The sequence below is a fragment of the Anas acuta genome, chromosome 20, assembly GCF_963932015.1.
Source record: "Anas acuta chromosome 20, bAnaAcu1.1, whole genome shotgun sequence".
In the NCBI taxonomy this organism is placed as follows: Eukaryota; Metazoa; Chordata; class Aves; order Anseriformes; family Anatidae; genus Anas; species Anas acuta.
In genome coordinates this window covers 2,619,157-2,635,960 of record NC_088998.1, presented here as the reverse complement: position 1 = coordinate 2,635,960, position 16,804 = coordinate 2,619,157, and the positions used below count along the sequence as shown (strand labels likewise).

The 16,804-nt window shown below is 47.1% G+C and overlaps 1 protein-coding gene across 2 annotated transcripts in view; it reads right to left on the bottom strand.

The window, feature by feature from the left end:
• Positions 1-16,804, bottom strand: part of CACNA1B (calcium voltage-gated channel subunit alpha1 B) — a 299,175-nt gene that overhangs the window by 92,860 nt on the left and 189,511 nt on the right. For both annotated transcript variants that reach the window (XM_068656842.1, XM_068656844.1), the window contains 4 exons: positions 14,881-15,012; positions 13,964-14,036; positions 8,996-9,113; positions 2,762-2,829 (listed from right to left, as the gene is read on the bottom strand). In XM_068656842.1, coding sequence (XP_068512943.1) covers positions 2,762-2,829; positions 8,996-9,113; positions 13,964-14,036; positions 14,881-15,012 — 391 coding nt within the window. The remainder of the gene's footprint in view (positions 1-2,761; positions 2,830-8,995; positions 9,114-13,963; positions 14,037-14,880; positions 15,013-16,804) is intronic.

Here is a 16,804-nt window from a genome sequence, read left to right as displayed (position 1 = left end):
AACACTCACTGTTCTTCATTAAACTCCCCCAATTAAAGACCTCTCCACTGGGATGGAGAAGAAGTCCCCGTGGCTGCTATTCCTCTGATTTCTGAGGAATTCTGGGCTAATTTTACATAAAATTCACACATCCCTCCTACTACATGCTTTTATATGGCTTTCTTGGAGATCGCTGGCAGGGTGCAGAGATCAGAGAACACGCCTGGAGCTGGAAGATGTTTAGGAAAGCCAAAGGTTGCCCTGCTCACCCACCTGCGGCAGCTCTCCGTGCCAGCTGAGCCAGAATGAAGAGGAGCATGCTATGTTACCAAAGGGGAGATATTGGAAGCAAATCTGGGGGCAATTTCAGATTCTACTCTGAATAAGCAGAAGAAAGATCTGCCAGTAGATGGAAATAAAGAGAGGAGGTGACCCAAAAGATTCATTATAGGTTTGAGAAATGTCTAGAAACAACACGGGGAGAGTTCAAGCAAGGGAAAGTCAGAGCCAGCACGGAAGGAGGAAGAGAAGACCTGGGGATGGAGGGGCAGAGGCTGGAGAAGATTCTTTATATAGTCAAAGCAAAGAAGGTGGTTATTATTTTTTCCCCTTAAATGAGTCATTCCAAAGTACTGGTGAGTTTTGTAACAGCCATCAGATGATCAAGCTGAAGTTAAATATAGCCACAGATCCGATGCTCCCTGGTACAGGTCACAGGGCCCAGCTAAGGCTACCAAGTAAATGTTCAAATGCCACGATAAATGAAGTCCAAATATGCATCCAGAACTGGAACTGTTGGTCAAAATGTTTCAGTCCTGAAGGTTAGCTGGGAAGCTTTCTATCCTTCCAAAATAGAGGCAGTTGCAAACCACTTATGGCTTTCCCACACTACATGCAGCACGGATCTTGATTAGTTTTACAGTGTAAATGTCAGGAAAGTCTCCTGAGATCAACTGACTCCTGAGTAACTTAATTATACCTCCAGGCCATTTTTGGTTTTGCATGATCATATTTACTTTGCCATAAATCCCTCATTCTCCAGGTATGCTATACAATTGAATTATTTGTATCTTTTTCTTCTTTGGAAATCCCCACAGAATTTTGGGGATCATAAATAAAATTAAAGAAAAAAAAAGTTTCTCAAGAAGCTTTATGATTTTGCAGTGTTGCTGAATCCATTAATATTTAATTATATTTTGTAAACATCAACAAAGTTAGGTTACTAGCTGTTCCAGTCAGCTGCTGAAATATTCAGAAGGCAGCACTAAAAAGATTAAGAAAGGAATAGGATGAGCTTTGTTATCCAAGAACTGTGCAGGACCTGATCCTCTCTCAGTACATGCCAGGGATGCCCATAAGTCTCCTGAAGGGGCTAGGAAGATGCATGCCTCTGGGCCAAGCCCTGAGCTGCATTATAACAGAGCAAGGAGGCAGGAGAAGGTCTCACAGACATAGGAACATTTGTTATCCATGCTTCTTGCATGGCCTGCACTGGGCATCAGCTCTCAGGAAACAAGGCTCTAGCTAAAGCTAGGAGCTGAAGCCAGTAACATGGCAGAAAGGAGAGCTGGTAAAGACAAGCTCAGCCACAAGAGACATGGATTTCAGCTGGGAAGAGTTGGCTGCTTCCATCATCAGCAACTGAGGATGAGGAGTGGGATAAGGGAATGCCTTGAAATCTCTGGGTGTCCCTGGACTGCAGTGCTACATCCCATAGCCATGCACTACTGCTCCTTTCTATGGGTCTAAAAAGAGAAAGTATCCCCGCAAGCTGCTGCATAAACACACAGATAGTGATCCTTTTACCTGACAAGGAACCTACAAGCTGAAGTTTGTAAAATATAACTGCTAAGGTGGATGCGCTGCTTTTGGAGCCAGCAAGTGTTTGACTTACGGTCATGGGAGCAGCACAGCAATGGGGTGTGAGTATCCGCATCCACTTGGTGAGAGCAAGCAAAAAATGTGCAAAGAAAATCTAATGCTGCCTCATAAACATGACTGAGTGTGCTACAATGAGAAATCAAAAGTGTGCAATAATATGAACACAAACTGCAGTATTTGGACTCCTTCCTACACAATACAGAGGCTATACATTTTTTTTTTTTTGTCTACAGGGAATGCTTCAATATAAATCCAAGCACACAGAGAAGCTACAGCAGTGTCATTTCCAGCTCTTGCCAGGACCTGGCTTCCTGCCTGTGCTTGGGCTGCTGCCTCAGATTGCTCTTGCACCTGGTGAGAAGCAGGAAGGTTTTAACATCTTGACTTAAAAGTCACTGTAGCCTCTTCAAGTTGTTTTCCACAGAGTTGTTCGGAGAATGTTAATTCTTTGATTCATCCCCAAATTCAACGAGGTAAGGAACACTAACATGAGACAGCAAAGGCAGCAGTACAACACCTGCAACTCCCCAGGCCTAAACTTCAGATGTATTCCTGAGTCAGCCAACACCCATTACTTGTTCCGCCTCTGCTCCTGAAAACAGCAAAAGCTACAAAAGTCTGTGCTCCTCCACACAGCAGCAACACGAGCAGTGCCTGCTGCTCACCCTGGGGTGGAAAGAAGCCAAAGAACACAAAGCAGTTCACAGAAACAAGGCTCCATGTAACTAAACAAAACCAAATGAGAGTAGACCTCCAGGTCCTTAACAGGGGTCTCAGCAGCATAAACTAGTACACAGAGGTACAGCATGGAAGGAAATCCCTGCCTTAAAGTGTCTGGGATGTGTGCTGTGGATCCAGCAGCTATGGTCTAAGTTTGAAGAACCAGAAGCCTCGAACTTACCTTGGTCAGCTCTTGAGCATTTGCCAGATTGTCCACGGCGATAGCCAAGAAGACGTTCAGGAGCGTATCTGTTGGGGAGCAGCTAAGGAAAAACCTTCACATAGCAAATACAGCAAATGGTTCCTCTTCTGCTACCACTACCCTTCTTTCCCCGTTCCAGCCATGGTATATTATGGATAAACCCCTCACACCACTGCTTTGTCCTCATCATTCCTAACTCACCCACTTCTGCTGGACCAGCTGAGGAGCACAGCAGATGTCGGACACCCCTCCGTGTCTTCACCAGCACACGTGTGCTGCTGGGATACACTCACACCCCCACACGCAGGATTTCCCCTTCATTTTTCCCTCTTGCTTAGCGGGATGGCTGGCAGCTCCTGGAAGTGGCTCATTTTAAAGACAACACAAATGCATTGGGTATTACAAAAAAGTGAGGCTGAGGTCAGTGCTGTGCTATACACCAATGGGAGGAAACGCTCATGACTTATCACACCGGAATCGATGTGACAATTAGAGCACCATGAACATCCTCTGTCCTGAAAGCTGCAGTGTCCTGCAGAGTACAGCTACAGCTGAGCCCGTTAGCAGGATGCCCAGCCTGAGCTCATGAGCTCTGCCAGCACACAGACCCTTAGTCCAGCCACTGCACACAGCCCACCTAAACCACTGCCAGTGCCCACGCCAGCCGGGCTCTCTCTGCAGAGCACTGCGTTATATCACTAAGACATCACATTTCCCCACAGTTATTAACTCACTCATTGTTTTCACTTTTCCTCTTAATGATTTCAGCTATTACTTGGCCCTTCACATATTTTATTGTTGTTGTTCCAGTTAGGTGTCTGCAAAACAGCCACAAAGCAATCGTAAATCAGACACCTCTGCATGTGAAAGGAGAGCAAGCAAAGCAAAACCAAGCCAAAACCAATGCCCAAGAAACAAATGCATTTTGCTCCCATACATTGCCTGGTGACAGGACAGTCACTCACCCCAGCTATGCAAAGCTAAAACTGCTGCTCGAAACGCGAGCATACATGGCAATGAGGTTGATCTCATGTATTTACTCTCTGGAGATTCACAGAGGCTGAACAGCAGTGTGATGCCGCTGCATTGTGTTGTCCTCACCTGAGCCAAATAGGAGTCTGGGACTCCAACTGCAGGAGCTGTAGGCAGGTGACTGACCCAACACAAAATAACTGGATGTGGCCCTGCTTTGGTCTGTGAGTTGGAAACGATGCACAGAGCCACGCTGCAGGTAGGGCAGGAGCTAAATGCAAGGGCTGAGTGCTGGAGGGAGCAAGGCGAGCCGCTGCAGCAAGGTCAGCGAGCTCCCAGGGTGCCAGCAGAACTGCAACTAGATTTCGGGAAACCTTCACCTCAGCACCCGCTGGTTGCTTTCCATTTCTCAGCAGGACTGCTGGGAGGAAGCACCTGAGGTTTCTCTTCAAACAGAGGAGCCAGGAGTGGTGTGAGGCTGATCTGGCTGCGGGCTGGTGGTGCTGGGTGTCTGTGCCCAGCAGCCTCCGTGCCCTGGCAGCCCTGCTGCCTGCAGACCCTGCTGGCTGGGGAGCCATCACCCGACACTGGCAGGGCTTCAGGAAACTTTTCCCAGGGCAGCCAGGAACCAAAGCTGGCCCAGACACCCAGCTCAAGGCTTTGCTTTCCATCTCAAGAGCATTCGCCAAACTTAATTCAGCCAAGACTTCAGAACCAGACGTTCAGGCCTCTTATTCCCTTTGGGATGAGTGTTTCCAGAGCCTAAATACCCATCAGAAAACAGATCCTCTGCCTGCAACAGTGGAAGCAGGAGCTGTATTTAATCTTCTAGGATGCATCTGCATCCTGCAGGGGATGGGACACAGAATCCAGAGTTTTCTCCAGGCAAAGGCCAGGTTCTCTCCATGACATATAAAAGAGGATAGAGGTTTATATTGTGTGAAGGTGTTTCCCTGGGGACGTCAAGAGGTTTGAAATGTGGTTCCCATCTATTGCCGCTTCCTCTGTTCAAGCAGGACAGCAAGGAGTATGGGGCAGGAGCACCTTGATCCTGCTGAGCCCAGTGAATAAAGAAGCAGAAGAAGGGAAAGATGATACTGAAATGTCCCTGCATCCCTTCACCTTGGAAGTGAAGCCTCTAACTCTTGCTCGGGGGGAACAAATATTTCAGTAATAAAACTGTCTTGCTACCTCTGCTTCCTACACACATGTGCTGAAATTGTCTTGTGTAACGTAGTCAACTACTGGAAATATAATTACATTTTATAAACAATCAATCACACACAACTGTTCAGGCTATTTTGACTCATCTCCAAGCAGATGCATTCTGGTGGAATTGAGTGTTTCTGCCCCCAAAGAAGATCCCTCAGCCCTTTTTGTAGAGCTTGGGGACTCCCAGACACCAGCTGAAATCCATCTTCTGGGCCAGGCTGTACACCCCAGCCAGACCCACGGACCAGGCCGGCCAGCTGAGCCGATGCTGGCACTGGGCACGGCTCCTCCATGCTGGAGCAAAGCGCAAAAGGCAGCCAGAGACCAGGGCTGGGAAGGGTGGCTGGCTCCAGGCATTTGCTGCTTTTCATTTCAGGCTTTTCTGTTCATTTTTGGATTATTTTTTTTTCTCCTCCTTTTCCCCCTCAACAGATGCACCAATTTATTAATTTACCGGATGACAATGAATACAGGCATGGTGTAATTTCCTAGAAAATGAGCCAAATCCTGCTGTCACTCCAATCATACTACTTTCATTAAACCATTTAAGACAGGGAGGTCTGGCTCCACATGGGCTCTCTGCAACTGGAAATGCAATGTGAGAGAATTCTGACTTTTAAAAACAGTTTCTGGATCATTTCCTTGCAATGTGCCTTGAAAATATGAACTGATTCAAAGAAGCAACTGAGCTGCAGCGAAAGCAGGCGTAGCCACAGCTTCCCAAGCTTCTTCATGACCTGGAACAACTATAGTGCCCCAAGCAGCTCTGGGAGGGGAAAGGAGTCATTCGTGTTTAAAAAGAGAAGGTTTTAAAAGCTGACCCCAGATCACTAAAGCTGATTCTCTAACAGGAAGATTCAATCCAGGCCTCCTAAACTCTTAGAAATGAACTCAGGACGTGCCAATGTTTAAAAACTGAAAATAAAACCACTCCCGGCAGCGGAAGCAAAGTGTCGTAGATGGGTCTTTGACTGATTTCAACATTAGCCAGAAAAATAAAATCTGAAAGGCCCATGTAAGAAATTCAGTCACAGTCTGAATTCTGCATGGGAAGGACTGGAGGCAAATCCACACTGGGCAAATGAGAAAGATCCAGTGCATAAAAAAAAAAAAGCAAATTCATATTGCTTTTAGAGGAGAGTTCTGCAAGGCAAAGAGGGGGAGCTTTCTGAAAGAGAGACTGACAATAACATTCAAGTCCCAAGTTAGAGCAAAAAAGAATTTTACATCAAGCTGATCAATAATTAAGCTAATCAGCAGCCCAGCCAGTGCAGGCTGCCCTGCACAGGGTGTCCTGGTGCCTGCCAGGCTTGGGGGCTCCAAGTGGGAAGTGGAACCTGCGGCTCCCCCCGTGCCTCGCCCTGCGCTGCAGCATCGCTGACATTAATGACTATTTTACTTCCCGCAGAAATGCAGGACTGTTATTTTCTGGCAAACTGAACTTTATTTTCAGACCTTCCTGGTTATGTTTTGACAGTTAAGAATAACTTAAGTCCCTGGTAAGTCACACGGTTCAGCTTTCCCTCCGAGATAAATGACTGCCTGCTGCTTGCTCTCAGCATCAAAACCATAACTACTGAAAAGCAGGGGTAGCACTGACCTTACCGAAACCCTGCTTGAAACATCAGCACGAGCATTAGTGGGCTTCTTGCGGCAGCTCCTGCAGTAAACACAAGGAAAAGGTTTAACCCCTTGTCCTCTGTTGTCCCTGCTCATGGTGCTTAAAGGCAGTCAGTGCCCGTGGGAAGCAGAGGGCTTGTCCAAACCATGGAAACCTTCAACAGACAAAATCTTGGCCAGATCTCCAGGTCTCCTACAAGGTTGCAAATATCCACAGAAATTAATAGATAGGCTTCATGTTTAAGACCCTGATCACCGGAAGGTGGTGAAAGAAGCCTGCTAGGATCAGTTTGCCTATCTCTGTTCTTTGTATTCACAACAGCCCAGTTGGCTGCAGTAAATTCATCCCCCCCCCCTGCAGGGTTCAGAGGGGAATAAAGTCTCACGCTTTACCTATGAGCATCAGTTCCTCGATTAATGCACAAACAGTGCCCCAAGGAGTGCTCTGGCCGTGCTCGAGGTGCAGCCATGGGCAAAGAGGGAAAGGCACCAGAGATGTCCCAGGGACGGCGATGCCCGTGGCAAGCAGCATAAGGGAAAGCAACATGCTGGAGCTCTGCAGGGCAAATGTGGATTTGGGACAAACGTGGACAAGGTTTCAGCCCGGCACTGTGCCACAGCAAGCAGAGGCGAAGACCAAATTCATGGCAGTCATGAGATGCAAGGCGGATCCTTATTCCAGCCATGTGACTTTCCCCTTTTCCTTTAGGGGAAACACAAGGGAGAAGCCCCTCTTTTAACTAATGGGGCAAGAAGGGAATTTATACCCCGTTCTTCAAAAACACTGCATCTTCGCTGCTCTAAGGTTAAAAGTCTTTCTCTCTCTCTCTGAGCCTTGCTGTCAAGCCTGATTACGGCTTAATCTCATTTCCAAATGCCAAGCCCTGAGGACTGAGAGCTCTCCCTCCCTCCCAGCTCTCCACTGACCCAGTTTTCAGACGCCTCGTGTTTCTGGAAGGAGCACGCTGATGCTGGTGTCTGAGCGGAGCTGCCGGCCCAGCCCACGTGTCCTGGCTGCTGTTGCTCCGACAGCACACGTTAACGGGGAAAATCCCTCAGACACCCCTGTGGGACAGGCACGGCTCTCACACTTTCTGCTCTGTCATGGCTCCTCATGCCACCGGGGAGATTTCATGCAAAGCAAAGGGCTGGAGCCCCGTCTCCCAATCCAGAGGCTCTGATGTCCCATGTCATCTTATCTTGACCCCCTGTTGTAGAGATCTACATCCATAACAACTGCTTCTTTAGCACGGGTAAGGCCCCCTGCATACCTTTCCCTTTTTCCTAGGTACCCAGCCAACTTTGCCAGCCGTAGCAGGACTCCTAGGAAGAGACAAAAGCTGGAACAGTAACTGGCAGGAAGGTTCACGGTGCTGGGACACCCTACAGAGAGCTCTCCAGCAGAGCTGCAGTGCTCAGCATTATTACCCCAGAACAAACAAGGCAGCCACACTGCCTCATATACACAGCAGTTTTCAAGTTCTAAGGGTGCCGTTTGCCACCACACAGCTTATTCACTGCAGCCAGCAAACTTCTTGTGCCAACAAATTTATATCTTGCAACGCTACACAACATCAGCCCATCAGCAGTCTCCATCACGAAGCAAAGAGCCACCACAAATTCTGAGCTCTGCTGGCTCTCCAATCCCACACAGCCATTAGATCTGAGAATCTCTGCTCGGTTCTGTGCAAAACACAGCCTCCCTTTCTAAATCCTTGCTCTGTGTGACTGCTACTTTTGGCAGACTCCTCGGGACTCTTCTGGAGGACACAGGCTTCCCAGTGCCCTCAGCAGATTTTCAGGACAAAGCAGAACAAGACATCTTAATAGATCTCATCTGTCTGGTCTTGGAACATGACCAAATACTCCCAGAGCCCCAAATTCAGGACCTGGACTCCTGGTTTAAGCATTATGTGGAGACAAGACATGTTCAAGCACTTAGAATAGCATAGTTACATAGTTAAGCTGTTGTGTAGACAAAGACGCCAAGGCACTGGAGCCTGATTTACATGATAAAACAATCTCAATTCTTTCTCCCACTGATCTAGTATCCATAAAGATCTTCAAGGTACAGAAATCCTGCTCTGACTCAACTTTATTGTTTTTCCCACAACATAAATTAACTCACAATAGAACTTTCTCAAACTAAACCATTAAAAATAAAATGGACAAGGACTGTGCTCACATTGCCATCAGAAAAGTGATGCCAACACCAACAACTTGCCTACAACTCTTAGCCCAGGTGCTGTAAGGAGCAAAGCCATAGCAATAATCAGGTTTTTAAAAGTGCTTGTGCACACACAGAGGTGTGTGAGTGAAAGGAAGAATGTAAACTAAAACAGATTTTTCTAGCACCCCTGGAAGGATGCGTGGCACTGTGCACTAACGCAAGGCAGCAGGCAAGGATACAGTTACCAAACAACGTCAGGACGATGAAGTAAATGGAGGAGAACATCCCCGAGTGAACACCACCCTGCGACTCTATGCCGTGGTACATCACCGCGTTCCAGTCTTCCCCCGTCAGGATCTGCACAGAGAAATTTGAGAGGGAAGAAGGGGTGACACAGAGGGAAGACAGAGCAGGGATGGTCAGAGACGCTGGGCAACTCGATGCAACCCAGGACGGGTCTCCCGAGGGGAATGCTTCCCACCTCTGCCACCAGCCTCCCTGCAGAGACGGTAGAAGTCTCATTCCTACACATTTCCCGCCCCCCCCAGCAAAACTTCTGACTTCTCTCCATTTTTAAGTCCTGCAGAGATGCCAGGTTTTAGCATTGCCCGGACACCGAAGAAAACCCTGCCTCCAAAGCCCAGTGTCCTGAGTGGGATCTCCACCAGCTTCAATTCCTTTCATACAGGAAGGGTTTGCTCAGTCATCACCCCAACACACTTTTTAGTGACCCACATAACAGGACAAGGACCTGCAGACCCCTTCCAGTACTCGCCAGCCCCCCAGGGCTGCAGACAGCCTTGCTGCAGCTGAGCCTGGCTCCAAATGCCAGACCCCAGGTGGCACAGCCACCACGAGGCTTGCCCAGGCTTTGCACCACCACAGTTCTTCTCCGGGCTTCCTGCTTCCCAAGGCCACAAGGAAGCTCAGCTACCCAAACAACCACAAATCTAAAAAATAATAATAATAAAATAATAATAATGAGATGCAATACGCAAATGTGTGAGAGTGAGGACAGGAGAGGGTAGCTTCAAAGGGACTCTGCTCCTCCCGCGTCCTTGTGCACAAGCACAAGCGCAGCCCAGGCTGCAGAGCTGTCCTGGCTGCAGGCTGGGATGCTGACCTGGGGCTTATTAGCAAACACATGAATAATAGAAAAACTAACCTTAATAAGCGGAAATACCTAAGTCTAAAATAAGCCTTGTCACTCTAGATGCTAATTTTGCACCAGTCTGAACTGCCTGCCATTGCTGTTCTTCACTGTAACACTGCAACATTTGAGCATATCAACCCTTCATCTGCCCACCGGGACAAGTCTAACAATAGCTACTTTCAGTACATTAAAAATGCCCACTGGAATTCAGAGCTCAAATGCCCAAATAGGAAGCTGTCTCTTTAGCAGAAGTAGTATGGAAAAAAGAAAACCACCAGCACCACCAATGTACTAATCAATCCCAAGTGCACACAGTACTCTAGAAATAACTGCAAATTCCAGACTAACCATCAGCTGCTGATAGAGAGAAAATTTCTTGCTGCAGAGTTGGTGCTGATGACAGCATTAAAGCAAGAGCAAGGAGAGACACAAGGCTACACAGTGCATATACAACCTTGTTTCCTAAATGCAGAGTCTGGTCTCAAATAATTCAGTGCCAGCCCAGAGCATCCCTCACCACTCGAGTTATGCTGGGTTTACACCAGAGACTATGAACCAGGCCACTGGGCTTTCAGCTCTGGCACTCGACTACACAAAGCTGTGTCCACAAATTTCTGCTCACCTCATTTCTGTGAATTCACAACTGTTCCTGCTTTCCAGAAATAATCATACAGTGATTTCTGTTCACACAGACATTCACAGAAAAGGAACTGGTGGGAGCGCTTCTGTGCCCTGCACAGAACCTGGGGTCACAGGTGTCACAAGTTACAGGCTACACACAAACCCAGCAGGACTTGGATTTCAAAACCCCAACCGTATTATTTTGAAAGTGGAACAACATCTTAAAGAAAAAATCTGTGTTTGCTTTATGGACCTGTTTCAGAGAGATAACTGGCCTAAACTCACCAGGCTGCCTGTGCAGAGCTGAGGTTGCTCTGAGGCCCCAGTGAGAAGCTGGGGACACAGACCCAGTGTCCTTCCCCAAATTTACACCATTCCCCTCCAGCTGGGGCAATTATTTAGGCAATTAAGTAGCAGCCCTCGAGGAGCAGAGCACATGAAGTTAATAAAGGTCTTTCTGGTCTATAAAGTCTGTGTTTACGGATGCCAATAGAACTGCTTCCTTCTGGAGAAGGGACAGCAGTGCAGAGGGCGAGCGATACGGACTTTGGTGTACAGGAAAGTCCAAAGATTTTGGATTTTCCCAAGTCCCAAACTGCTTTTGGCTGTCCCTAGCAAACACTTTGTCCACTGCAGCACAGCATTTAGCAGTAAGGCTTGGCTGAGGGACTATTGGATGATGGAATAAAAACCGCTTTCAAGATCTGCTGTAAAAATCTTAATGGACTAACGAGCACACAAGGGTGGAAGACACTCAGCTGCTGGGGATCAGCACAGCACCATTTGAAAGGGCTGTCCTGGAGGGGAGATACTTTCCTGAAGGACCTGAATAAATGCCAAATCACTTAACTCAGCATCATATCTCATAGTGGGGTCAGCAGGGACAGCTGGGGCACCAAACCCTGCTCGTCCCAGACCTTGGCAAGGGCTGAGGTCCGGTCGCATCCTGCCACCGCGACTCCTCACCTCCCCCAGCAGCCACCAGGGCTCTGCTTCCCTTCCTCGCAGCCGGCAGCGTGCAGTTATTTAAGCAGCAGCTCTCCAGGAGCAGAGCGTGTATGGCTAATAGAGGTCTTTCCGCTTTATAGAGTCTCCGTGTTTATGGATGTTGTAAACACTTGCAGCTCAATGACTGCTGCAACAGGGAGACGTAGCTATTTATTTTTCATGCCTGTATATATGAATATATATACAGTTTGTATTTTGTATACACACAGTTGGGCATTCGGCTCATAATATCTTACTCGGGGGCCAAGAGCTGGAGAAAAATGTGTGATGCTCTTAAAGGGAGTTTAGGGATAGCAGGACTCGGTTGCACCAAATACCGAGTTCAGCGAGCTGCCAGGCGGACACAGCGTGTCCTGGGAATCCCGTAACAGAGGACTGTGACCCAGCTGGGTCTGCTGAGACAGACAGGGTTAAGGCAGGCTGCGGGACCTGCTGCTGTGGTTTGGTTTTACTGGATGCTGGTGGCACCAGCACTGATTTGGAGGCAGTCAGCTGGGGCTGAGCCCCTGACAAACTGCACGCTTGGGGAGCCATTTCCCCAGACACCACCTCCAGCTGCTCCCCAGGTGCCCCCAGCCCACCATCTCTTCTCTATCTCACCCCAGGTTATAGCAGAGGGGTTGGTGCCCCGGACCCCCATCCCAGCTATTCTTCCCTATTCCCAATTAACAAAGAGATCACCCCTGCCTCCAGCTGGGTGACTGCATGTCCCACGCAGCACAAATGCAGACGCCAGCACATTGATACTTGGACTTGATGATCCTGAAGGTCTTTCCCAACCTAATTCCGTGATTCCATGTTCAAACTCATGCAGACCTGAGCTAGGGAAAGAAACCAGGACGGGAGCAGGCTGTGCCTTAGGGAGATCTTCCAAATCCATCTTAAAGCCTCAGCAATGGGATGGGAGATGGACACGCTGTTTCTGGCTTTATTATCTTTGTTCACTGGCTGCTGCTGCTCTGCTCATTAGAGAAGCAACCAAATGAGTCTGCTGCCTGGCTGAGGTTAGAGGAGGGTCCAAAGCCTCTACTGAAGAAATGTTAATGTGATACTTGCAATTCAAGGGGGGGGATGCACCAGGAGTAGAGGTTATTAAAATATCTCTGTGAGACTGATGAGTGTTAAGCAAGTGCTGAAAGTTTTGCTGGTTTTAATTCATAGCTCTGATGTTCTTCACAAATGACATAAAGCCAGCAGTATTCTCCTTCATCCCACAGCCACTATATTACAGGGGCATTCATCTTGGGAACAGAAAGGAAAATATCTCTGCTAAGATTCTTAAGAGACAGCTATAGTCCCAAACCAAAATAGCAACGAAATCTCCAGATGCTCATATCCGGAACCTGACTCGGGCTCCATTCCGGCTCTGTGGCAATACCTTTACATTTCTTTAAGCCCCTTTTTTTGATGAGCACTAAAATACAATGCAAATATTAATCTACCGTGATTTGCAATATCCTGCAAGGTAAGTACTGCAGAACCTGTTTCACATCTGGAGAACAACAATACCCACATGAAGCTGCTTATGCAGAGGTCATGGGACACGTTTTCTTTTAGATTTTTTTCTTTTTTAATCCAAAAACTGTCATCCACCCAATCTTTTTTTGAACGTGAAATACATACTCCTGGATCCATACTCCTTACTGAGCTGGGTCAGAACAATTTATGTAGGACAACATCCAAAAAGCCAGAGGACGCTCCATGGACTGGTTACCTGCACGTTGAGCAGGGTTGTGCACCCCCAGCTCTCTGCTGAAACACCTGAAGTGAATGCTTAAAAATGGCATGGAGGCAAGTGCTGCAAAATGAGGCTTTAAATCTGCGCATTGCATCTCCCAGAGCTGCTACTTCTTCCTGCCATCACACGAACTTGCCCAAGGCTGATGCCTCTTTATGTGCTCCCCCATTGATTGTAATTCTTATCCAGCATTATCTTATCTTGAGCTATTACAGTGCAAAATGCTACGTTATTTCCTTACTGCCTGGAGCTAGCTCAGGCATCTCTCCTCATTAAATCACGGCAACTGCAGGAGAAAGTGGAACAGGTCAGCCCCACACTGGCTGGCTGATTTACGGCAGGATGATTTACACAGCCCGCCACATGCAGTGCTGCCACTGCAGCGTGCAGCCCTGGGGGCATGGGCCTCAGGAAGGAGAAGGCACGGACACACACCATCCTTGAGCATGGAAATACCTATTTTAGCGAGATTTCTTACCTAGCAAAAACTCTTCTGTTCTAGTTTCCCTTAATTCCACAGCACTGATCTTTAATGGCTCATTGACTGCTCAGCGTAGCCAAGATACATAAGAAGGAAGGACTTCTCCTTCCCTAGGTTCTGTGGACACCTCCCTGCTCACCATAATTTGGAAGAGATGACCAAGAATTTCTTTTCTAATGCTGACCCAGGACAAGGGATGGCCTTACCTGGAATACCGTGAGGATGGCAGCTGGGAAGGTATCAAAATTTGTGGTTGGTGTTTCATCTTGAAAATTGAATCTAGAGAAAGTAATAAATAAAAAAAAAAAAAAAAAAAGGGCAGTAAGGGACGAGAAACTCTCCTGCAGTCCCGTAATACCCTGTAACCTTAGAGAGCAGCACTTGCTCCACCCGGAAACAACATCCCAATGAGTACAGCAGGGAACACAGCATCACTGAGGATGTGGCTAACAGGAACATTAGCAGAAATTAAATTTAGATCCTTGAGAAAATTTTGATGCTTTGAAATTAATTGTGTCCATACTTCAAATGAACAACCAAAAGCCCAAACAATTTGCAGAACAAGCCATTTCAATAAGTTTTTGCCCACAAGTGTAAAAGTCAAAATTGAAATTACCCACTTATTGGGACAGTTTTATTTTAAAATTTTAAAGATAATATAGGAGATGATTGAAAAAAATGTTATTTCATTTTAAAATTTTATTTTTGAGTTTACATGGTAATATTGTAATACTTCTTGTTACAAAATTCATTACAATGGGCATTTCTTAGCGGAAAAATCAGATTCAACAAAACTGTTTTCAAGCAGAACAATATACGTATCAAAAAGAAAATCCTGCCACTCTGGCTATCAAGGAAACAATTTGCTTTTCCCCTCAGCAGAAAAAGCGCTGCCTCTCCCAGTCCTATTTGAGAGATCTGGCTGAACCAGGTGATCATAGAACAGCATAGGAGCCTTGATGAAACCAAGAATTATGATAACTAGAAGGAATTCGGCTCTAGGAAAAGTATCAGAATGAAACCCACCTTCTATAAACCAGGGACCACTTCTCAGCAGCCCAGACAGAGATTGACAGATTGCTCTCAGATTACCCCTGAAAGGACAATGGTTAATTAGACTTACTGTCCTCCAAAGAGCTGCATCCCCAGCAGAGCAAACACCACGATGAAGAGGAACAGCAGAAAGAGCAAACTGATGATGGACTTCATGGAGTTCAGCAAGGAGACCACGAGATTCCTCAGGGAATTCCAGTATCTACGATGGAGATCAGAGCAGCCAAGAGAGAACATTAATGGGAGAAGAGGCTCTTTAGTTTAGAAAGTAATAAGATCTGTTCTTTTATTATTAAAAAAAAAAAAAAGAGAGGAAAAAGAACAAACAAACAAACATAAAAACAACAAGAGGAATGACAGGGATTATTGGTATCTTTATTCTCCTCTCTGACATATATGACTGAAAAGCACAGCTCAGTGACAGAATCTCCTGTAGCATTCCAAAGGCCAAGATGGTCACCCTGGTGTATGTGTACCAGTTCAGAGAAGTTCACCGCAGTGAAAGGGCTCAGTTTAATTTCTCAGCAGCCCCTTTCCTGTTGTAGATTTCAACCTTTCTGCGTATGCTCCCCCATGTTTCTCATCCCACATTGCAGTCAGCAGGAGTGTGAAAAAATGGGATGTGTCGATATCAATGAGAGGCTGAACCTGGGGACAGTGAATCCTTGGCTTCACGAGGCATAAAGCAAGAACAACCATCATCTCTGCCAGCAAATGTCCCCTTCCAACTTATCAAATGCCCTGAGTATTCACAAGCAGGCTTAAAGCCTCACACACTTAGACACTTCTGTAGATGTTTAACACACACTCATGCACAGCAGATGCCCTCAGTGCGGGGCAGTTCAGCTGCGCAGTTGAAGCATCCAGGACCAAGCAGCCACCTCTGAGGATGGAAACAAATCCAGGACATTAACTCCGACATGACAAGAGGGAATGGCTCAGCCTGCATCACAGCCAACACAACCACACCACATCCAGCCATCTGCTGCAGCCCCTTTTTGCTTCTATCCCCCAACGCGCCCAGAGGTTGCTCCAGGCACACGCATGGGCAGGCACGCTGTGTGATGGGGAGGGTGCCCAGGAGCTGCCCCTTTTCTTGCCCTATTTGCCTTATTTCTATTAGGAAAACTAATGACTCAGAAAATGCAGAACAAGCCATCAAGCGAAGGAGCTCTTCGACAACCTCCTTTTGGACAGTCAGGCACATGGAACAACAGGGCAACACATGCAATATCCTGTGTTAAAGGTTTTGAGACCAGAAATTTTTAAGGCAGGAATTAAAAAAATAAAATGAAAACCACCACTAATTTTCCTCTTCTTCCTCTCTCCCGTGTAGCTGGGAGGACTGAACCAACCCAGGCTGAGGATGGCAGAGGCAGGTCCATGCCAGGAGGAGCAGGATCACACACTCCTGGTGCATCCATTCCAAGAAGATTTGTGTCCATAACACAGTGACAACAGGTTTCAGGGGGAAATTTTTGTCTCCTGGGGGAATATCTTTGGTTTTAAGAGATGCAACCACACCTCTCCTTGGAGAAAGTGGATGGGTTTGTTTGTCACAAAGACTTTCCCCTGCTCGTCACAGTGACTTCAGGCAAAATCTGCCAGCACCAGGCTGGCACCTCGCAGCTAACCCAGCTGGACACTGAATTCCTGGAGAGGCCTCGGCTTGTCTAGGAAGAGCTCAGCACCAACTCCTGCCTGATTACGGAGCACAGGATATAACAAGGGGCTGCAACTCTGCAGCTGCCAGTCCCCATTTGGTTCAGACATGATTAAGAGGAAAATATGTGAAACACTTCCCCTTGTCTTCCTCTCTGAATTTTTCTCTCTTGGGCTGTGTCGACTCTTCAGGCATCCTGCTGTCACCTTTGGGACTGCTGTAATTTAACTTTTTAGCTATTACATCACTCTGCCAGCTGCAGTCACACAGATTTGGGCCATAGGAATCAAAACCTCTCATATCAATTCTTCAGAGCCGGGTGGACTGCCAT